Genomic DNA, 15,045 nt, shown 5'->3' with positions numbered 1-15,045 from the left:
ATATAATCCAGGCTGACAGTGCTGTTTTGAGGGAGTGCTGCACTGTCTGAGTTGTTGACTTTCAGATGAGATATTGAATCAAAGTGCTGTCTGCTCTCTCAAGTGCATATAAAAGATTCCAATGCACCTTTTGAAGAGGAGCAGGGGAGTTCTTCCAGTATCTTGGCCAAGATTTGGCACTCAACCAAATCATATTACTGGTGTTTATGGGACATTGCCGTGTGCAGATTGGGTGCCGCAGTTACTTATATTACAGCAGTGACTACACTTCAAAAGCATTTCATTGATTATGAAGTGCTTTGGGACATCTTGAGGTTGTGAAAGGCTCCAGATAAATGCAAGTTGTTTCTTTCTTTATCTACTTACCTACCTTATTTTAAAATGTTAATATGGTCTGTGCTTCAGTCACCAACTCTGAGAGTGCATGCCACAGCCTCATAACCTTTAGTGTAAAATGGCTTGTCCTGTTCTCTGTTCTAAATCTCTTACATTTAATCTTATATCTATGTCTCCTCTATCTAGACACTTCAGTCATTGGAAATAGTCTGTTCCTATCTGCTCTGTCCCATCCCTTCATAATTTAAAATCATAGCTATCAAATCACCCCTCGATCTCCTTTATTTGAATGAAAACAATTCCAAATTCACATGGAGCTTCTTTGAGTGTACAGCACAGTGTACTGACCACCTCCAGGGGCTTACCCATTGTCTCTCGAGAGAAGGAGGCCAAAGAAGAAGAAGAAGACAGCACAGAAACAGGCTAATTGGCCCAACTGGTCTATGCTGGCTTTTATGGTCCACATGAGCCTCCCCCCAACCTACTTCATCTAACCCAATCAGCATATCCTTCTATTCCTTTCTCCCTCATGCACTTATCTAGCTCCCCCTTAAGTGCATCTATGCTATTTGCCTCGACTATTCCTTGTAGTAGCACATTCCATGTTCTTACCACTCTTCGAGTAAAGAAGTTTCTTCTGAATTCCCTTTTGGATTAAATGGTGATTATCTTATATTTATAACATCCCATTTTAGACTCCCCGACAAGTGTGTTCCCTATCAAACCTTTCATTATCTTGAAGACCTCTATCAGGTCACTCCACAGCCTTCTCTTTCCTAGAGAAAAGAGCCCCAGCCTGTGCAGCCTTTCCTGATAAATATGTTCTCTCAGTTCTCGTATCATCTAATTCTTTCCTTGCACTTATATTTCCTCATGCCAGGTAGCATCCTGGTAACTCTGCCCATAACTTCTCTATTGCCTCAACATCCTTCCTATAGTGTCAAGTCTAAAACTGTATATAGTAGTCCAACCGTAGACTTACTAACATTTTATATAGATTAACATTACCTCTCAAATGTTATATTCTACATCTCTTTCCATAAAACCCAGTACTTCATTGACATTTATATTGGCTTATCCACTTGAAATGCTTTTAAATTCTGAACTCCCAATTCCTCTGCTCTTCCATATCTTCAAACCTTCCTCATTAATAGTCTAATTACTTTTATATTTTTACCAAAAATACTATTTCAGATTTCCTGACATTGAATTCCATCTGCCACTTTTTTGCCTATTTGACCATCATACCAATATCCCCATGCAGCTTTGTTTAGTCCCCAGATTTATTTACTATGCCTCCTATTTTAGGTTTTTTCTGGAAATACGGCCACAACTCCTTCTAGCCCTATATTGAAATCACTGACGTACACAACGAATAGAGAACAGAACTAACTACCAACTGCTCCTGAGAAACAACTCTTAACTCCTGCTTTCTGTTTCCTTATTTCTAATCAGTTTTTAATTCAATTTCCTACCCTCCCCTAATTCCAGAACCCTTAATCTTATCCAGTAGTTTCTGTGTGGTACCTTGTCAAAGACTTGGTGAAAGTTAATGTACACCACAGAATTTTCCTCATCCACCACATAAAGTTTGTCAAGCATGATTTCCCTTTTAAAATTCATGTTAGCTGCTTCTAATTATTTTCTCTTAATTTAGGTATTTAGCACTTCATCTTTAATTAAAAATATCAATACTTATCCTAACTCAGATGTTAAACTAACTGACCTATAACCACCCAAGTTAGTTTTGCCTTTCATTTTGAAAGTGGGTTTAAATTGGCTACTCTCAATCCTCCAGCACACATCCACCCTAGATAGCATCCTGAAATATTAATTCTCGGGCCACACTATTTCTTTCCCATTTCCCTCATGATCCTTGGATGAATCCTGTTAGGTCCAAGCATCTTGTTTGCATTTAGCTTTTCTATACCTCATATTCTTTTTTTCATTTTTGTCTGGCCTATGCACTCCTGGGCGAACTTATTTTGTTTTGGAAGGTGTGGCATTTTCATCACGAAGGTACAAACAACCTGATGCAGTATTTGACTGAACTTAAACCATCATGTGAAGTATTTTCAAATAGATTTAGTTAAATACATTATACTTTTTAAAATTATAATCGCAAAAAATCACTTTCATTTTCACTATAACACAATAAATGCTGTAAAATACTGAGGTATTATTTGGGACTTTTTAATATATTGTGGATTAAAAATATCCAATTAAAAATTCCAAACCATTAAAAAAATCAGAGAGCAATATTAGAAATCAATGAGTAGGTTAGAATTTAAAAGGGTAGGAAAAGTCTTTGGCAATAATTTGAGAAGCTGTCAGAAAGTAAGCCCCTGCGGCACTAAGACCTGGAGGAAGCTCTTGTGTGTGGAGCTGCAGCGAGTTCCTCCGCACACTGCGGCTCAGCGCAGAGCCCTGCTGCTGCTGTGGTTGCGGCAGCGGCACGTTGGGAAGACTGCCAAATAAAAAAGAGGATGAGAAGCTCGAACATTTACACTTCCATTACAGCAGCCATGCCTCTCTGCCAGACATCTCTTTTTTACTGCTTCTAAATGGCGACAGGCGTTTAACAAACCCACTCCCCATCCTTTAAAAACGAACACATCCCCCACCTCCCAACTAGGATCGCCTTGCTCCTGTTTCCGTTTTAGTGTCAAGTCACTGTGGAGCTGGATCAGACCGACTTGCTCTCTTTCTCGCTCGCTGCTCCAATTGGCAGTGGACCACAGCAGAAAAGCACAGCATCCTGCCGTCTCCGTGCATCTTCTCCACCGTCTCCTCCACTCATCAGTTAACTCAGCCCCATCATCTGCAAAGAGGCCGAGACTGGGCTACGTGCACAGCGGAATCTCCTCTGATCCACTTTCCTCTTCATTTTTGGGCATCGTCAACCCCATTAACAGCGATATAAGATGTGGTAAGAGATCCTGCATCCTGGATCTACAGCCTGAAGAGCCCAACACATTGTCTCTGGTGATCAAAGCAACCTACTGCCATTGTTCTTTTTTTTAAAGGATAATAATTATTCACATATTTGAAATTGAATGCCACAGTAGGATCATTAGAGTGACCTTGTATATGATTTTGGGAAGGTGGTGCTTTCGCTGGATCAGAGCTGCCAATCAGAAAGGGATCAGGATTATCAGCAGCTTTAAAGAAATAACAGGTTTTTTTTGCAAAAAAAAAGATTGTTTTTAATTTTAATTTCCTATTACACTTTTAATTATGTCGCATGATCGGAGCATCGAGCTGGAGCACTTTGAAGAGAGGAGCCGGGGTCACCGATCTTCTCGGCGTGGAAGCGGTAGCGGAGGAGGAGGGGGTGGAGGAGGAGGCGGTGGAGGAGGAGGAAGCGGTGGAGGAGGCTCCCGGGGAAATGGTTTACCGAGCCCAGCTCACAGCGCTCACTGCAGTTTCTATCGGACCCGCACCCTGCAGGCACTCAGCCAGGAGAAAAGAGCCAAAAAGGTCCGCTTTTACCGGAATGGAGACCGTTACTTTAAAGGGCTCGTATATGCCATCTCCTCAGACAGGTTCAGGTCCTTAGATGCTTTGCTGGTGGAACTGACTAAGTCTCTTTCAGATAATGTCAATCTGTCCCAAGGAGTCAGGACCATCTACAGTATCGATGGGAACAAGAAGATCACTAGCCTGGACGAGTTGCTGGAAGGTAAGTGAGAAAGAGACATAGACATTTCCATCCATGGAAGGTCAACTTAAATTATACCAAAGTTAGAAATCTGATTTTGAACAGCATTGCACTCAAGTAATATTAAAAACACAACACAATACGATAGACAAGTTCCCCATTCAAGCACAGAAAGCTTGTCTTTGCTTTGGGCAGTAGGCTAGATTTATTTACTCTTATTACAATAGTCGCAAAACAAGTTCCTCGAAAATGCATGGAAACAAAGGTTTGTTCTTGATCAGATTTTATGGGTGTTTAAAAATCAATTAAGTAAAAAATCCTGATTAGAATTTCTGCCAGTTTAGCGTTACCGATTGTTTTTGCTGCTGCAACTAAAATAAGGGACACTTTTCACATTGGGGAGTTTTGGGGTTCTGATTTTGGAAGTTTCCTTCAGAAAGGTCTGCCAGAATTTATCTTATTGCTTTTCAGAACAGAGTTTTAAATGGTGATTTCTGTGTTTCCATATGAGCTTTTATTTTAACTTTACATATGACTATGGGATTTTCAGATCAGATACAATTGCTGGGTGTGATGTAATTATTATGTCATCAGTTAAGTCAGCAGGCAAATTCCTATGTTTACAAACTTGGTGCAATGCCTTCCAAGACACTTTACTGATATTATGATCTTTGAAAAGAAGGAAGATGAACAACTTAAAGGTAATGGCAAGTCTAGGGCGAACCACCCTTTCTTCAAAGTACTCACCTTTTTTATAGAAGAACATTTTACCCCAAATTACTTTGACGTTAAAAGACATTTTATCAGCAAAACGGAGATCCTTGAGTCAGGTTCTCCTTTCCTGCTAGGCCACTCAGTAGTGCAGTTACAAGGAGCATCCTGGAGTAACTTAATTGTAAGCAGTAAGGAGGAGTAACCCTGGGACAATTTCTTACTAGAAAAGAATTGTGTAATTACAAATTGTTATAGTTCTTGTTGGTGATCTGAGAGCTACTTTAGTGTCATCCAGTTTTGGAAAACCTTACTGCAGCTCAGGATGCAGATATCCAAGCCTGTAATATGGTTTCCCAAGATCAGGTTGCTCCAAAGTGACTGTCAGACCAACACCAACAATAATAACAACTTCCATTTTATTTAATGCTTATTAACATAACAAAAATCCTAAGGTATTTCATGTTTGAAGTTGCTCCTTTCTGCTGTTCGCAATGGAGTCGCTCTATAATGCCTCTTGTAAACTACTGGAGTAGCCCAGCAGGAAGGAAAGACCTGATTTAAGGGTCTTAATATTGTTGGTAAAATTGACATTAAAACGTTTAAAAATAAATTTCTGGCAGGACTCATTTACTTCTATAAAAAGGATGAGCTGACCAAAAAGTGTGACAGAAAAATGTTACAAGAAGTAAGTCTGACAAAAGAAGTGTGTGCTTTACACAACGATAGGAAAATAAGCTCAAGCTTATTCAATTCTGGGTACTGCCTGTGTGGAGTTTGCAAGTTCTCCCTGTGTCTGCGTGGGTTTCCTCCAGGTGCTCCGGTTTCCTCCCACATGCCAAAGACTTGCAGGTTGATAGGTAAATTGGCCATTATAAATTGCCCCTAGTATAGGCAGGTGGTAGGGAAATATAGGGACAGGTGGGGATGTGGTAGGAATATGGAATTAGTGTAGGATTAGTATAAATGGGTGGTTGATGGTCGGCACAGACTCGGTGGGCCGAAGGGCCTGTTTCAGTGCTGTATCTCTAAACTAAACTAAACTAAACTAAACTTATGGGGTCGCTCATGGTGAGTCAAAGTGTATGTTGTCTTATAACAATAGGGCTATTTATGCCATGTAGGGGATAACATGTAGGTCAATGACTGTGTGCTGCCCACCACCGTGGAAAAGGCTCCAGTAAAGATATCTAGGATTCACACCTTAAAAGGCTTAGGCCCTTTGCTTTTACAAATAGAAGGCCTAATATGTGCTTGATGCCCCTTTCCCGAAATTGGGCAACCCTGAATGCAGTTGGTGCCAGGTCTACTGTGTTCAGGAGAACCAAATCCACATGTAACCTAACCAGCAATCCTTAAATGCAGGTGATAGAACTTCTCTGCTTCCTTTCAAAATTCAATTCATTTGTTTTTTATTAGGAAAAAAGGATCTCCGAATAGGATGAGGAAGGACTCTCTCTGTCTGTCTCAGTATCTGATTGTCTCTGTGTATCTCACAGCTGTTAATAATTGGAATATTTAAATTTGCTAATTTTCAATAAAACATGGTTGATAATCCAGTAGTAATTAAGGCATTTCCACTTCCCTTCAAAATTCAAATCTCTGTTTCTTGCTTTCAGCTTATATTTTTCAAAGTTCCTAGAGTACATTACAATTTGTAATCATTACAGTCTATCATTCTTTTTATAAACATAAACAGGCACACTCTCTTTTTGTTTTGCCTGAAATTGGGTGGCCCTAAATGGGTTGATTAGGTAGGGGAATCCACTCAAAGTGAAAGTTGGTTCTTAAACAGGACACAACTCCTGAAAATCGGGTGAGAAAAAAAACTTAACCCCATAGCACCACTTAGTGGTGGGAGACTTGCACTTGTGCACTTAGTCGCCAGAGATGTAAGCAGATGCTTAGATAATCTTTTTTGATTATGAACTTCAGAATGTGATTTTTAGATTATACGATAGTGGATGCCCTTTTGCAATGTACACAGAAAGTCAGGCCACAGCAAATATTCCACAGTACATTAATATTCCTGTAGGCATAGATATGAAGATCTGAAGCTTCTGGAGCTCATGATGTCCCATCTAGTAGTAGAAGTGTGTAGCTACAGGTGTGGTTTTATATCACAGTGGTGATGCTCAAATGAGGAGTGCATGATATTTGTAGAAAATTTAATATATATTGACATACTCAAAAATCATGATGCATGATGTAAGGGTAATGTGGGCAGGAAGTGCATGTAATATTCAAAGTATGTGAATATTTGATTTCACATATTGAGTTGGATATGTCTATAACTTGTTATCAGGTATTCATTGCAAAAATTATGACAATTAGAAAAGATAATTTGATATATTTATACAATTAAAACATAAATAAATTCTTCTGATGAAGACCAACATTTCTAATGTTTTGTAAGGCTGAGTGCTGAGATGAACTGTTTCAGAGTATGGCTTGCCCTCTTACTAATCCCACCACTAAACTGAGTGGAGCATCTCTTAACCATTGAGAAATTCTCCAAGAAGAACACTTCATAACGCTGATTATAAACATGTTTCAAAAAATTGCCTGAATCATATTTTTGAGTGATTCCATGAGATGGATGTATTTGGATCTGAATTATTTGCTTGTGTTACGACCAGGTGAGAAGGGGTCTAGGGGTTCCCTCTCAGCCTTTACCTGGTTTAACCGTAACGGGGTTTAATTTTAAAAACACCGTGGTTTTGACACCCCCTCAGTGAATTATTGTACACTGCTTTCTAATTGCAAGGCAAAGAAATCAAATCAGACAGGTTTTCTTAGATTTAAACAAGAAAGGTGTAAGTTTATTAATCTTAAACTCTAATTCGGTTAATGACTACGAATATGCATCGCGACCACACTAGCATGCATACACAATAAACACATACGCAGATAGAGACAGAAAAGTAGAAGGAATAAAGGGGAAAGGTTTGAGGCAATAGCTGGGTTGTAATTACAGACCTTTGAGTTTGATCTGGAGTCTTTGGTTGCTGGTAAATCTTGCTGTTCGTTGGGGCCCAGTGCACGCTTTAACTTGTTTCGATGTAGGAGTCTTTTCTCTCTTGAGGTTTAAGTGACTTCAGTGAGTCTGGAGGTTTGTGAGAAAGCGAGAGAGAGCCAGCCAGGAGAGAGGCTCTCCTGTTCCAGCTTCAGTTACAATCTGCAGTCTGTCTTCAAAACTGTTCTGTGAGCAGTTCAAAACCAGAGCTGGGCCAGCAGGTTAGTCATGTGACTCACTGTTCGAACAAACTCCTGCGCTGGGGGTGGGGGGGGGGGGGTGTGTAGTGCTGTCTCTTACACCAACAAAATATGGATCGCCATTGCCCAGACCAATCACTGTTAATTGAATCAGTGAGCAGTTCCCATTGACTTTTAAAGCAGTGTCTCTTAGTATGCAAATGTCCTCCAGCCAAATGTCTGGTGATCTCTTTAAACAAGTCACTTCTTCACTCCAGCAACAGTTTAAAATTAATGTTCATATGACGAAATCATTATGCCTCAATCTTGGCAGGTGGGGGTCTTCATGACACTTGACAGATCTGGTGTTATCTTGAGAAGTGTTCCATTATTTAATATATTACCTGCTCGTGGGTACAATTTGAACCTGTTTGCTTTCCAGTCATATCACTTTAATGAGGCCTGCTAGAAAAATGTTAAAACAGCAGAAAGAATTGATAAAGATCCAGCACAAAGAAAGAGTAGAAGGCATTGTAAAGAGTGACTCAGATGTTTAACTCCACACTGCAGTATGAGTATATCTGGAAATATTGCTCTGTTGGACAGACTGTAGGAGTAGGGGATGAGGATGAGCAGCAGAGAAGGGCTATGGAGATCTAAGGCCAAAGAAGGAAGGCCACAAGCAGGTTTTCTCCATTTAGCAACAAAATTTGGCCTGGACTTTACTGACGAACAATAGCTGAATTCATAGATGAATTGTGCCATTTCCTGGAACAAGGACCAATATCAACACTACAATACCAATAAAAGTGGTAATCGTACTAATCTTTGTTGCCACATCTCCCTGCCCGACAAAGCAAAAAACCTGGCTGAAATCATCTGATTTATGTTACACTGCTGCATTAAGTTGACCACAGATGTCTGGTTTCTACATGATGGTGATTACACTTAAATCAATACCAATAGGCGGCAACAGTGGCAGGAGAGGCTAACAATGCTTTTCAGCAAAAGTGGTCACTGATTGCACACATGTCATTATTTAAGCACATATTTAAGTAAAATTCCATGCACCCATTGACAGAAAATGATAGCACTTGATGAATTTCTAAAGAGCATGTGAGCACTCTCAAAGAAATACACATATATAAAAGGACTACATGTGATGCGCATGATCCCTTAACTTGAGAATTCTCTGCTTATTCCAGGGTGGACTACTTGGAAAATTAGTTCCTTGGAAATATAGATTAGCTACTTTATTAATGACTTGGATGTGAATGTAGGGGACATGATTAGTAAGTTTGCAGATGACACCAAAATTGGTGGTATAGTGGACAGTGAAGAAGGTTGTCTAAGGTTACAACAGGATATAGATCCTGGGAAAGTGGGCAAGGGATTGGCAAATGGAATTTAACGCAGACAAGTGTGAAGTGATGCATTTTGGGAAGTTAAACCAGGGCAGGACATATACAGTGAATGGCAGGGCCCTGGGGTGTGTTGTTGAGCAGAGAGACTTTGGGGTGCAAGTACATAGTTCCTTGAAAGTGGTAACACAGGTAGACAGGGTGGTGAAGAAGGCGTATGGCATGCTTGCCTTCATCGGCCGAGGCATTCAGCACAAGAGTTGGGACGTCATGTTACAGTTGTACATGACGTTGGTTAGGCCGCATTCGGAGTACTGTGTGCAGTTCTGGTCGCCGCACTACAGGAAAGATGTGATTAAGCTAGAGAGGGTGCAGAAAAGATTCACAAGGATGTTGCCTGGTTTGGAGGGCTTGAGTTATAAAGAGAGATTGGACAGGCTGGGTCTGTTTTCCCTGGAGCGAAGGAGGCTGAGAGGGGACATGATAGAGGTGTATAAAATTATGAGAGGCATAGATAGGGTAGATAGCCAGAGTCTGTTTCCCATAGTAGGGGTGACTAAAACTAGAGGGCATAGATTTAAGGTGAGAGGGAGGAGGTTTAAAGGGGATCAAAGGGGTAAATTTTTCACACAAAGAATAGTGGGTATCTGGAATGAACTGCCTGAGGAGGTGGTGGAGGCAGGAACAGTAGTGATATTTAAGAGGCATCTGGACAGGTACTTGAATGAGCAAGGCATAGTGGGATATGGAATTAATGCAGTCAAATGGGATTAGTATAGATAGGCATTATGGGCGGCATGCATGCGGTGGGCTGAAGGGCCTGTTTCTATGCTGTATGACTCTATGACTCTATGACTTGAAAAATAGTTCATGACACAGTACAGAACCTCATACCCCAAACAATTACATGCAAGAACCCAATTTGAGGGAGGAATATTATCGAGTAGCAAGCTGAAACAACAGTTTAATTATATTGGGACTGCACAATGATGTTCTTAAATATGCACTAGAGAAAGCTGCAGAATTGTAGTGGAGTGCTGTGGACTGAACATTATAGCCATCTAAAAAGACATTTGCATATTAGTGAAAGATGGGCAGCAACAAACCATGGTACAGGAGAAAGAAGACACGAAATGGCAGATGATAATGAGGAACCAGCAGAAGCTGAGCCACACCTGCAGGCTCTGATTGAGCAGTTCTTTCCTCAAGGCCGATCTGTATGTTTTATTATATGTTTTTATACAAAGCATCATTCCTCAGTAATATCTGGAAATCATTAATTTGAGGTAATGCTTTGTTACATTGTTGAAGGTACCAGTGAAGGTGTAGGGTATGTACCATCTTACCTACTTTTTGCCATAGGTAACCTAGTGCACCATGGTATTTGTACTCAACTATTCCTACATGTTGTACTATGTTAAGCCTTCCCACTGGTCGGCAGGTAGATCCTGATAGCCCTGTCCAAGTGATGGGAACAACCTGTTTTTTGGGGAGATAGGGAAAGCAGCTTACTTGATTTTGAATGCTTCTGTTTGCCTGGTCCAGAGGCAGCTGCAGTCAAGGGATTGGCAGTGATTTCAAAGCCACTTGCCATTCCAATGCTTCAAGCCATGTATCCATATTGGAATCCAGGTCCTCACTTGGGCCAATATTCTGTTTAAACACAATACATTGAAGTCTCTGGTTTCCTCACATATTCATTAGGAGTCTGTCTCAAAGTAGGACACGTTATTATGCCATGGAATGTGAACTTCAACACCATCAGTGGAAGGTCTAATTGTGCTCTCTGTCAGTTTAATCAAATATCTTCCATTTCACAGTATTCTCTTGAGGACTGATCCAAGGAGTGACTTAACAGAGCATGCTAGTACTATGCCTCTGCTGAACAGGAAACAGCACTCTTACAACCATCAATTCTGCCCTTTCCATACCTATAAGAAGTAACTTACCATGTGCTTCTTCTAAGACATGGAAACCCTTCGACTGTGTACCTGGGTTGATGCCTGCTTGAGATGATGATGCTGCAACTTGTGGTGAGGCTTTTTGGTGAGAGGAGTCAGCTTTCTGCTCCTGGAGTTATTGTATTCCATATTAAAAAGAAAAGGGTGCTTGATAAGTTAATGAGCATTGTTAGGCATCTTGTTGCTATTGTGCAGACAGTAAATAGCACATTTCATGATGCAATGCTTTCCACCTGCTGAAACACATTTACACAGAGAATGTGTTACATTATAATTATTCATACTCCTCTCCTTATGCTTGCATGTCACCCCTGCCATATGCAGCTTCCCAACCAAAGATCCCCATGGGAGCATCTTCAAGGGGTGGCAGGTTTGGTTGCTCAGTTGGGCGGCACAGTGGCGCAGTGGTTAGCACCGCAGCCTCACAGCTCCAGAGACCCGGGTTCAATTCTGGGTACTGCCTGTGTGGAGTTTGCAAGTTCTCCCTGTGTCTGCGTGGGTTTCCTCCGGGTGCTCCGGTTTCCTCCCACAGCCAAAAGACTTGCAGCTGATAGGTAAATTGGCCATTATAAATTGCCCTTAGTATAGGTAGGTGGTAGGGGAATATAGGGACAGGTGAGGATGTGGTAGGAATATGGGATTAGTGTAGGATTAGTATAAATGGGTGGTTAATGGTCGGCACAGACTCGGTGGGCCGAAGGGCCTGTTTCAGTGCTGTATCTCTAAATCAAAAAAAAAAAAATCCTTCTATCATATGTGCTTGATGGTTTCTGTTGAAGGAAGAGCACAAACATACAGAATGAAAGTACCTGTGGAAATAAAAATCAACTTTTGGTTCAAAAGGTATCAGAAATGTAACAAATAGTGTACATCAGTGGCAATAAGAAAATATGGTAAATTATACTACAACTGACAAGTATTACTTTTAAAATATAAGTCATAAAGTAGGATAAAACTTTATTGTATTTTGTTCTCTTCACCATGCTATTAAAGTGAAGTGCAAATGTCAAGTGATAGTGTTCTACCAAATTCCATAATTTTCTTTTACTACCACAGAGAGGTAAATTTTGGATGGTTAATACCTGTCCAGACCTCATGTATCTTAATGGGAAGGCTTCTCGATGCTGAACTTTAAACCCTATACCTTACCCATCAGCAAGACTGCTCACTTCCAGTTCTGCAACATTGTCCATCTCCATCCTGACTTTACCATTTTGCTGCTAAATATACATGTCTTTGTCACCCTATTTCTTTCCTTGGTGTTCTCCAAAGGTTGCACCAACAATAAGCTTCAACATATCCAAAACTCTACTATTCGTCCTCTGTCCTACACTAAGTCTGATGATCCATCACCTGTTATCACTTACCTACATTATTTTCCAACCTCCAGTGTATGAATTTCAAAAACCTGCCCTTATCTAAATATCCTCCGATGAACCTGTGTACCTTGTATCTGTGATCTTCTTCCTAGGATCATAGAATGAGACAGCACAGAAGCAGGCCATTAGGCCTATGTGCCTGCACTGGCTTTTTGAAAGAGCTGTTCAGTGAGTCCCACTCCCCTGCTATTTCCCCATAGCCCAACAATTTTTTTCTCTTTCAAGTATGTATCCAATTCTCTTTTGAAAATTATTATTGAATCTGCTTCCACCATCCTTGCAGATCATAACAACTCACAGTGTAAAAAGTTTTTTCCTCAGTCCGTGTAGAAATGCAGCAAGACCTGGACAATATCCAGGCTTGGGCTGATAAGTGGCAAGTAACATTCGTGCCACACAAGTGCCAGGCAATGACCATCTCCAACAAGAGAGAATTTAAGGGCGGCACAGTGGCGCAGTGGTTAGCACCGCAGCCTCACAGCTCCAGAGACCCGGGTTCAATTCTGGGTACTGCCTGTGTGGAGTTTGCAAGTTCTCCCTGTGTCTGCGTGGGTTTCCTCCGGGTGCTCTGGTTTCCTCCCACATGCCAAAGACTTGCAGGTTGATAGGTAAATTGGCCATTATAAATTGCCCCTAGTATAGGTAGGTGGTAGGGAAATATAGGGACAGGTGGGGATGTGGTAGAAATATGGAATTAGTGCAGGATTAGTATAAATGGGTGGTTAATGGTCGGCACAGACTCGGTGGGCCGAAGGGCCTGTTTCAGTGCTGTATCTCTAAATCTAAATCTAAATCTTTACCATCTCCCCTTGACATTCAGTGGCATTACAATCACTGAATCCCCCACTGTCAACATCCTGGGGGTTACCATTGACCAGAAACTGAACTGGAGTAGCCAAACAAATACCGTGGCCACAAGAGCAGGTCAGAGGCTAGGAATCCTGCAGCGAGTAACTCACCTCCTGACTCCCCAAAGCCTGTCCACCATCTACAAGGCACAAGTCAGGAGTGTGATGGAATACTCTCCACTTGCCTGGATGGGTGCAGGTCCAACAACACTCAAGAAGCTCGACACCATCCAGGCCAAAGCAGCCCACTTGATTGGCACCCCATCCACAAACATTCAGTGTCTCTACCACCAACGCACAGTGGCCGCAGTGTGTACCATCTACAAGATGCTCTGCAGCAATGCACCAAAGCTCCTTAGACAGCACCTTCCATACCCGCGACCTTTACCAACTAGAAGGACAAGGGCAGCAGATGTGTGAGAACACCACCACCTGCAAGTTCCCCTCCAAGTCACACACCATCCTGACTTAGAACTATATCGCCGTTCATTCACTGTCACTGGTCAAAATCCTGGAACTCCCTTCCTAACAGCACTGTGGGTGTACCTACCTGACATGGACTGCAGCTGTTCAAGAAGGCAGCTCACCACCATCTTCTCAAGGGCAATTAGGGATGGACAATAAATGCTGGCCCAGCCAGCAACGCCCACATCCCCATAAACGAATAAAAAAAAAGACGTCTCTGGTTCTTCTGCCAATTACCTTAAATCTGTGTCCTCTGGTTACTTTTTTTCTATTTGTTTTTGGGATGTGGGCATTGCTGGCTAGGCCTGTATTTATTACCTTCCCTGCTCTAAGGAAAACAACCATAGCCCATCCAGTCTCTCTTCATTGCTGAAATGCTCCAGTCCAGGCAACATCCTGCTGAATCTCCTTTGCACCCTCTCCAGTGCAATCACATCCTTCCTATAGTGTAGCGACCACAACTGTACACAGTACTCCAGCTGTGGCCTAACCAGCATTTTATACAGCTCCATCATAACCTCCCTGCTCTTATATCCTATGTCTCGGTCAATAAAGGCAAGTATCCCATATGCCTTGCTAACCACCTTATTTACCTGTGCTGCTGCCTTCAGTGATCTATGGACAAGTACACCAAGGTCCCTCTGACCCTCTGTACTTCCAAGGGTCCTACCATCCATTGTATATTCCCTTGCCTTGTTCGTCCTCCCAAAATGCATCACCTCACACTTCTCAGGATTAAATTCCATTTGCCACTGCTCTGCCCATCTTACCAGCCCATCTATATCGTCCTGTAATCTAAGGCTTTCCTCCTCACTGTTTACGGCACCACCAATTTTCGTGGCATCTGCAAACTTACTGATCATACCTCCTTTATTCACGTGTAAATCATTAATGTACACTACAAACAACAAGGGTCCCAGCACCGATCCCTGCGGTACACCACTGGTCACAGGCTTCCAATTGCAAAAACAACCCTCGACCATCACCTTCTGCCTCCTGCCACTAAGTCAATTTTTGATCCAATTTGCCAAATTGCCCTGCATCCCATGGGCTCTTACCTTCTTGACCAATCTCCCATGCGGGACCTTCTCAAAAGCCTGACTGGTCCATGTACACTACATCAACTGC

The 15,045-nt window shown here is 41.7% G+C and overlaps 1 protein-coding gene across 1 annotated transcript in view; it reads left to right on the top strand.

The window, feature by feature from the left end:
- Positions 1-2,794: 2,794 nt before the first annotated feature.
- dclk2a (doublecortin-like kinase 2a) overlaps positions 2,795-15,045 on the top strand; it is a 476,915-nt gene continuing 464,664 nt past the window's right edge. Inside the window, exon 1 of the mRNA XM_068041163.1 lies at positions 2,795-4,018. Within this exon, the coding sequence (XP_067897264.1) occupies positions 3,574-4,018 (445 nt within the window). The 5' untranslated portion in view covers positions 2,795-3,573. The remainder of the gene's footprint in view (positions 4,019-15,045) is intronic.

Source organism: Heterodontus francisci, chromosome 1 (genome assembly GCF_036365525.1).
Source record: "Heterodontus francisci isolate sHetFra1 chromosome 1, sHetFra1.hap1, whole genome shotgun sequence".
Classification (NCBI taxonomy): domain Eukaryota; kingdom Metazoa; phylum Chordata; class Chondrichthyes; order Heterodontiformes; family Heterodontidae; genus Heterodontus; species Heterodontus francisci.
Note: the sequence above shows the minus strand (reverse complement) of the source record. Positions and strands in the feature narration are given on the sequence as shown.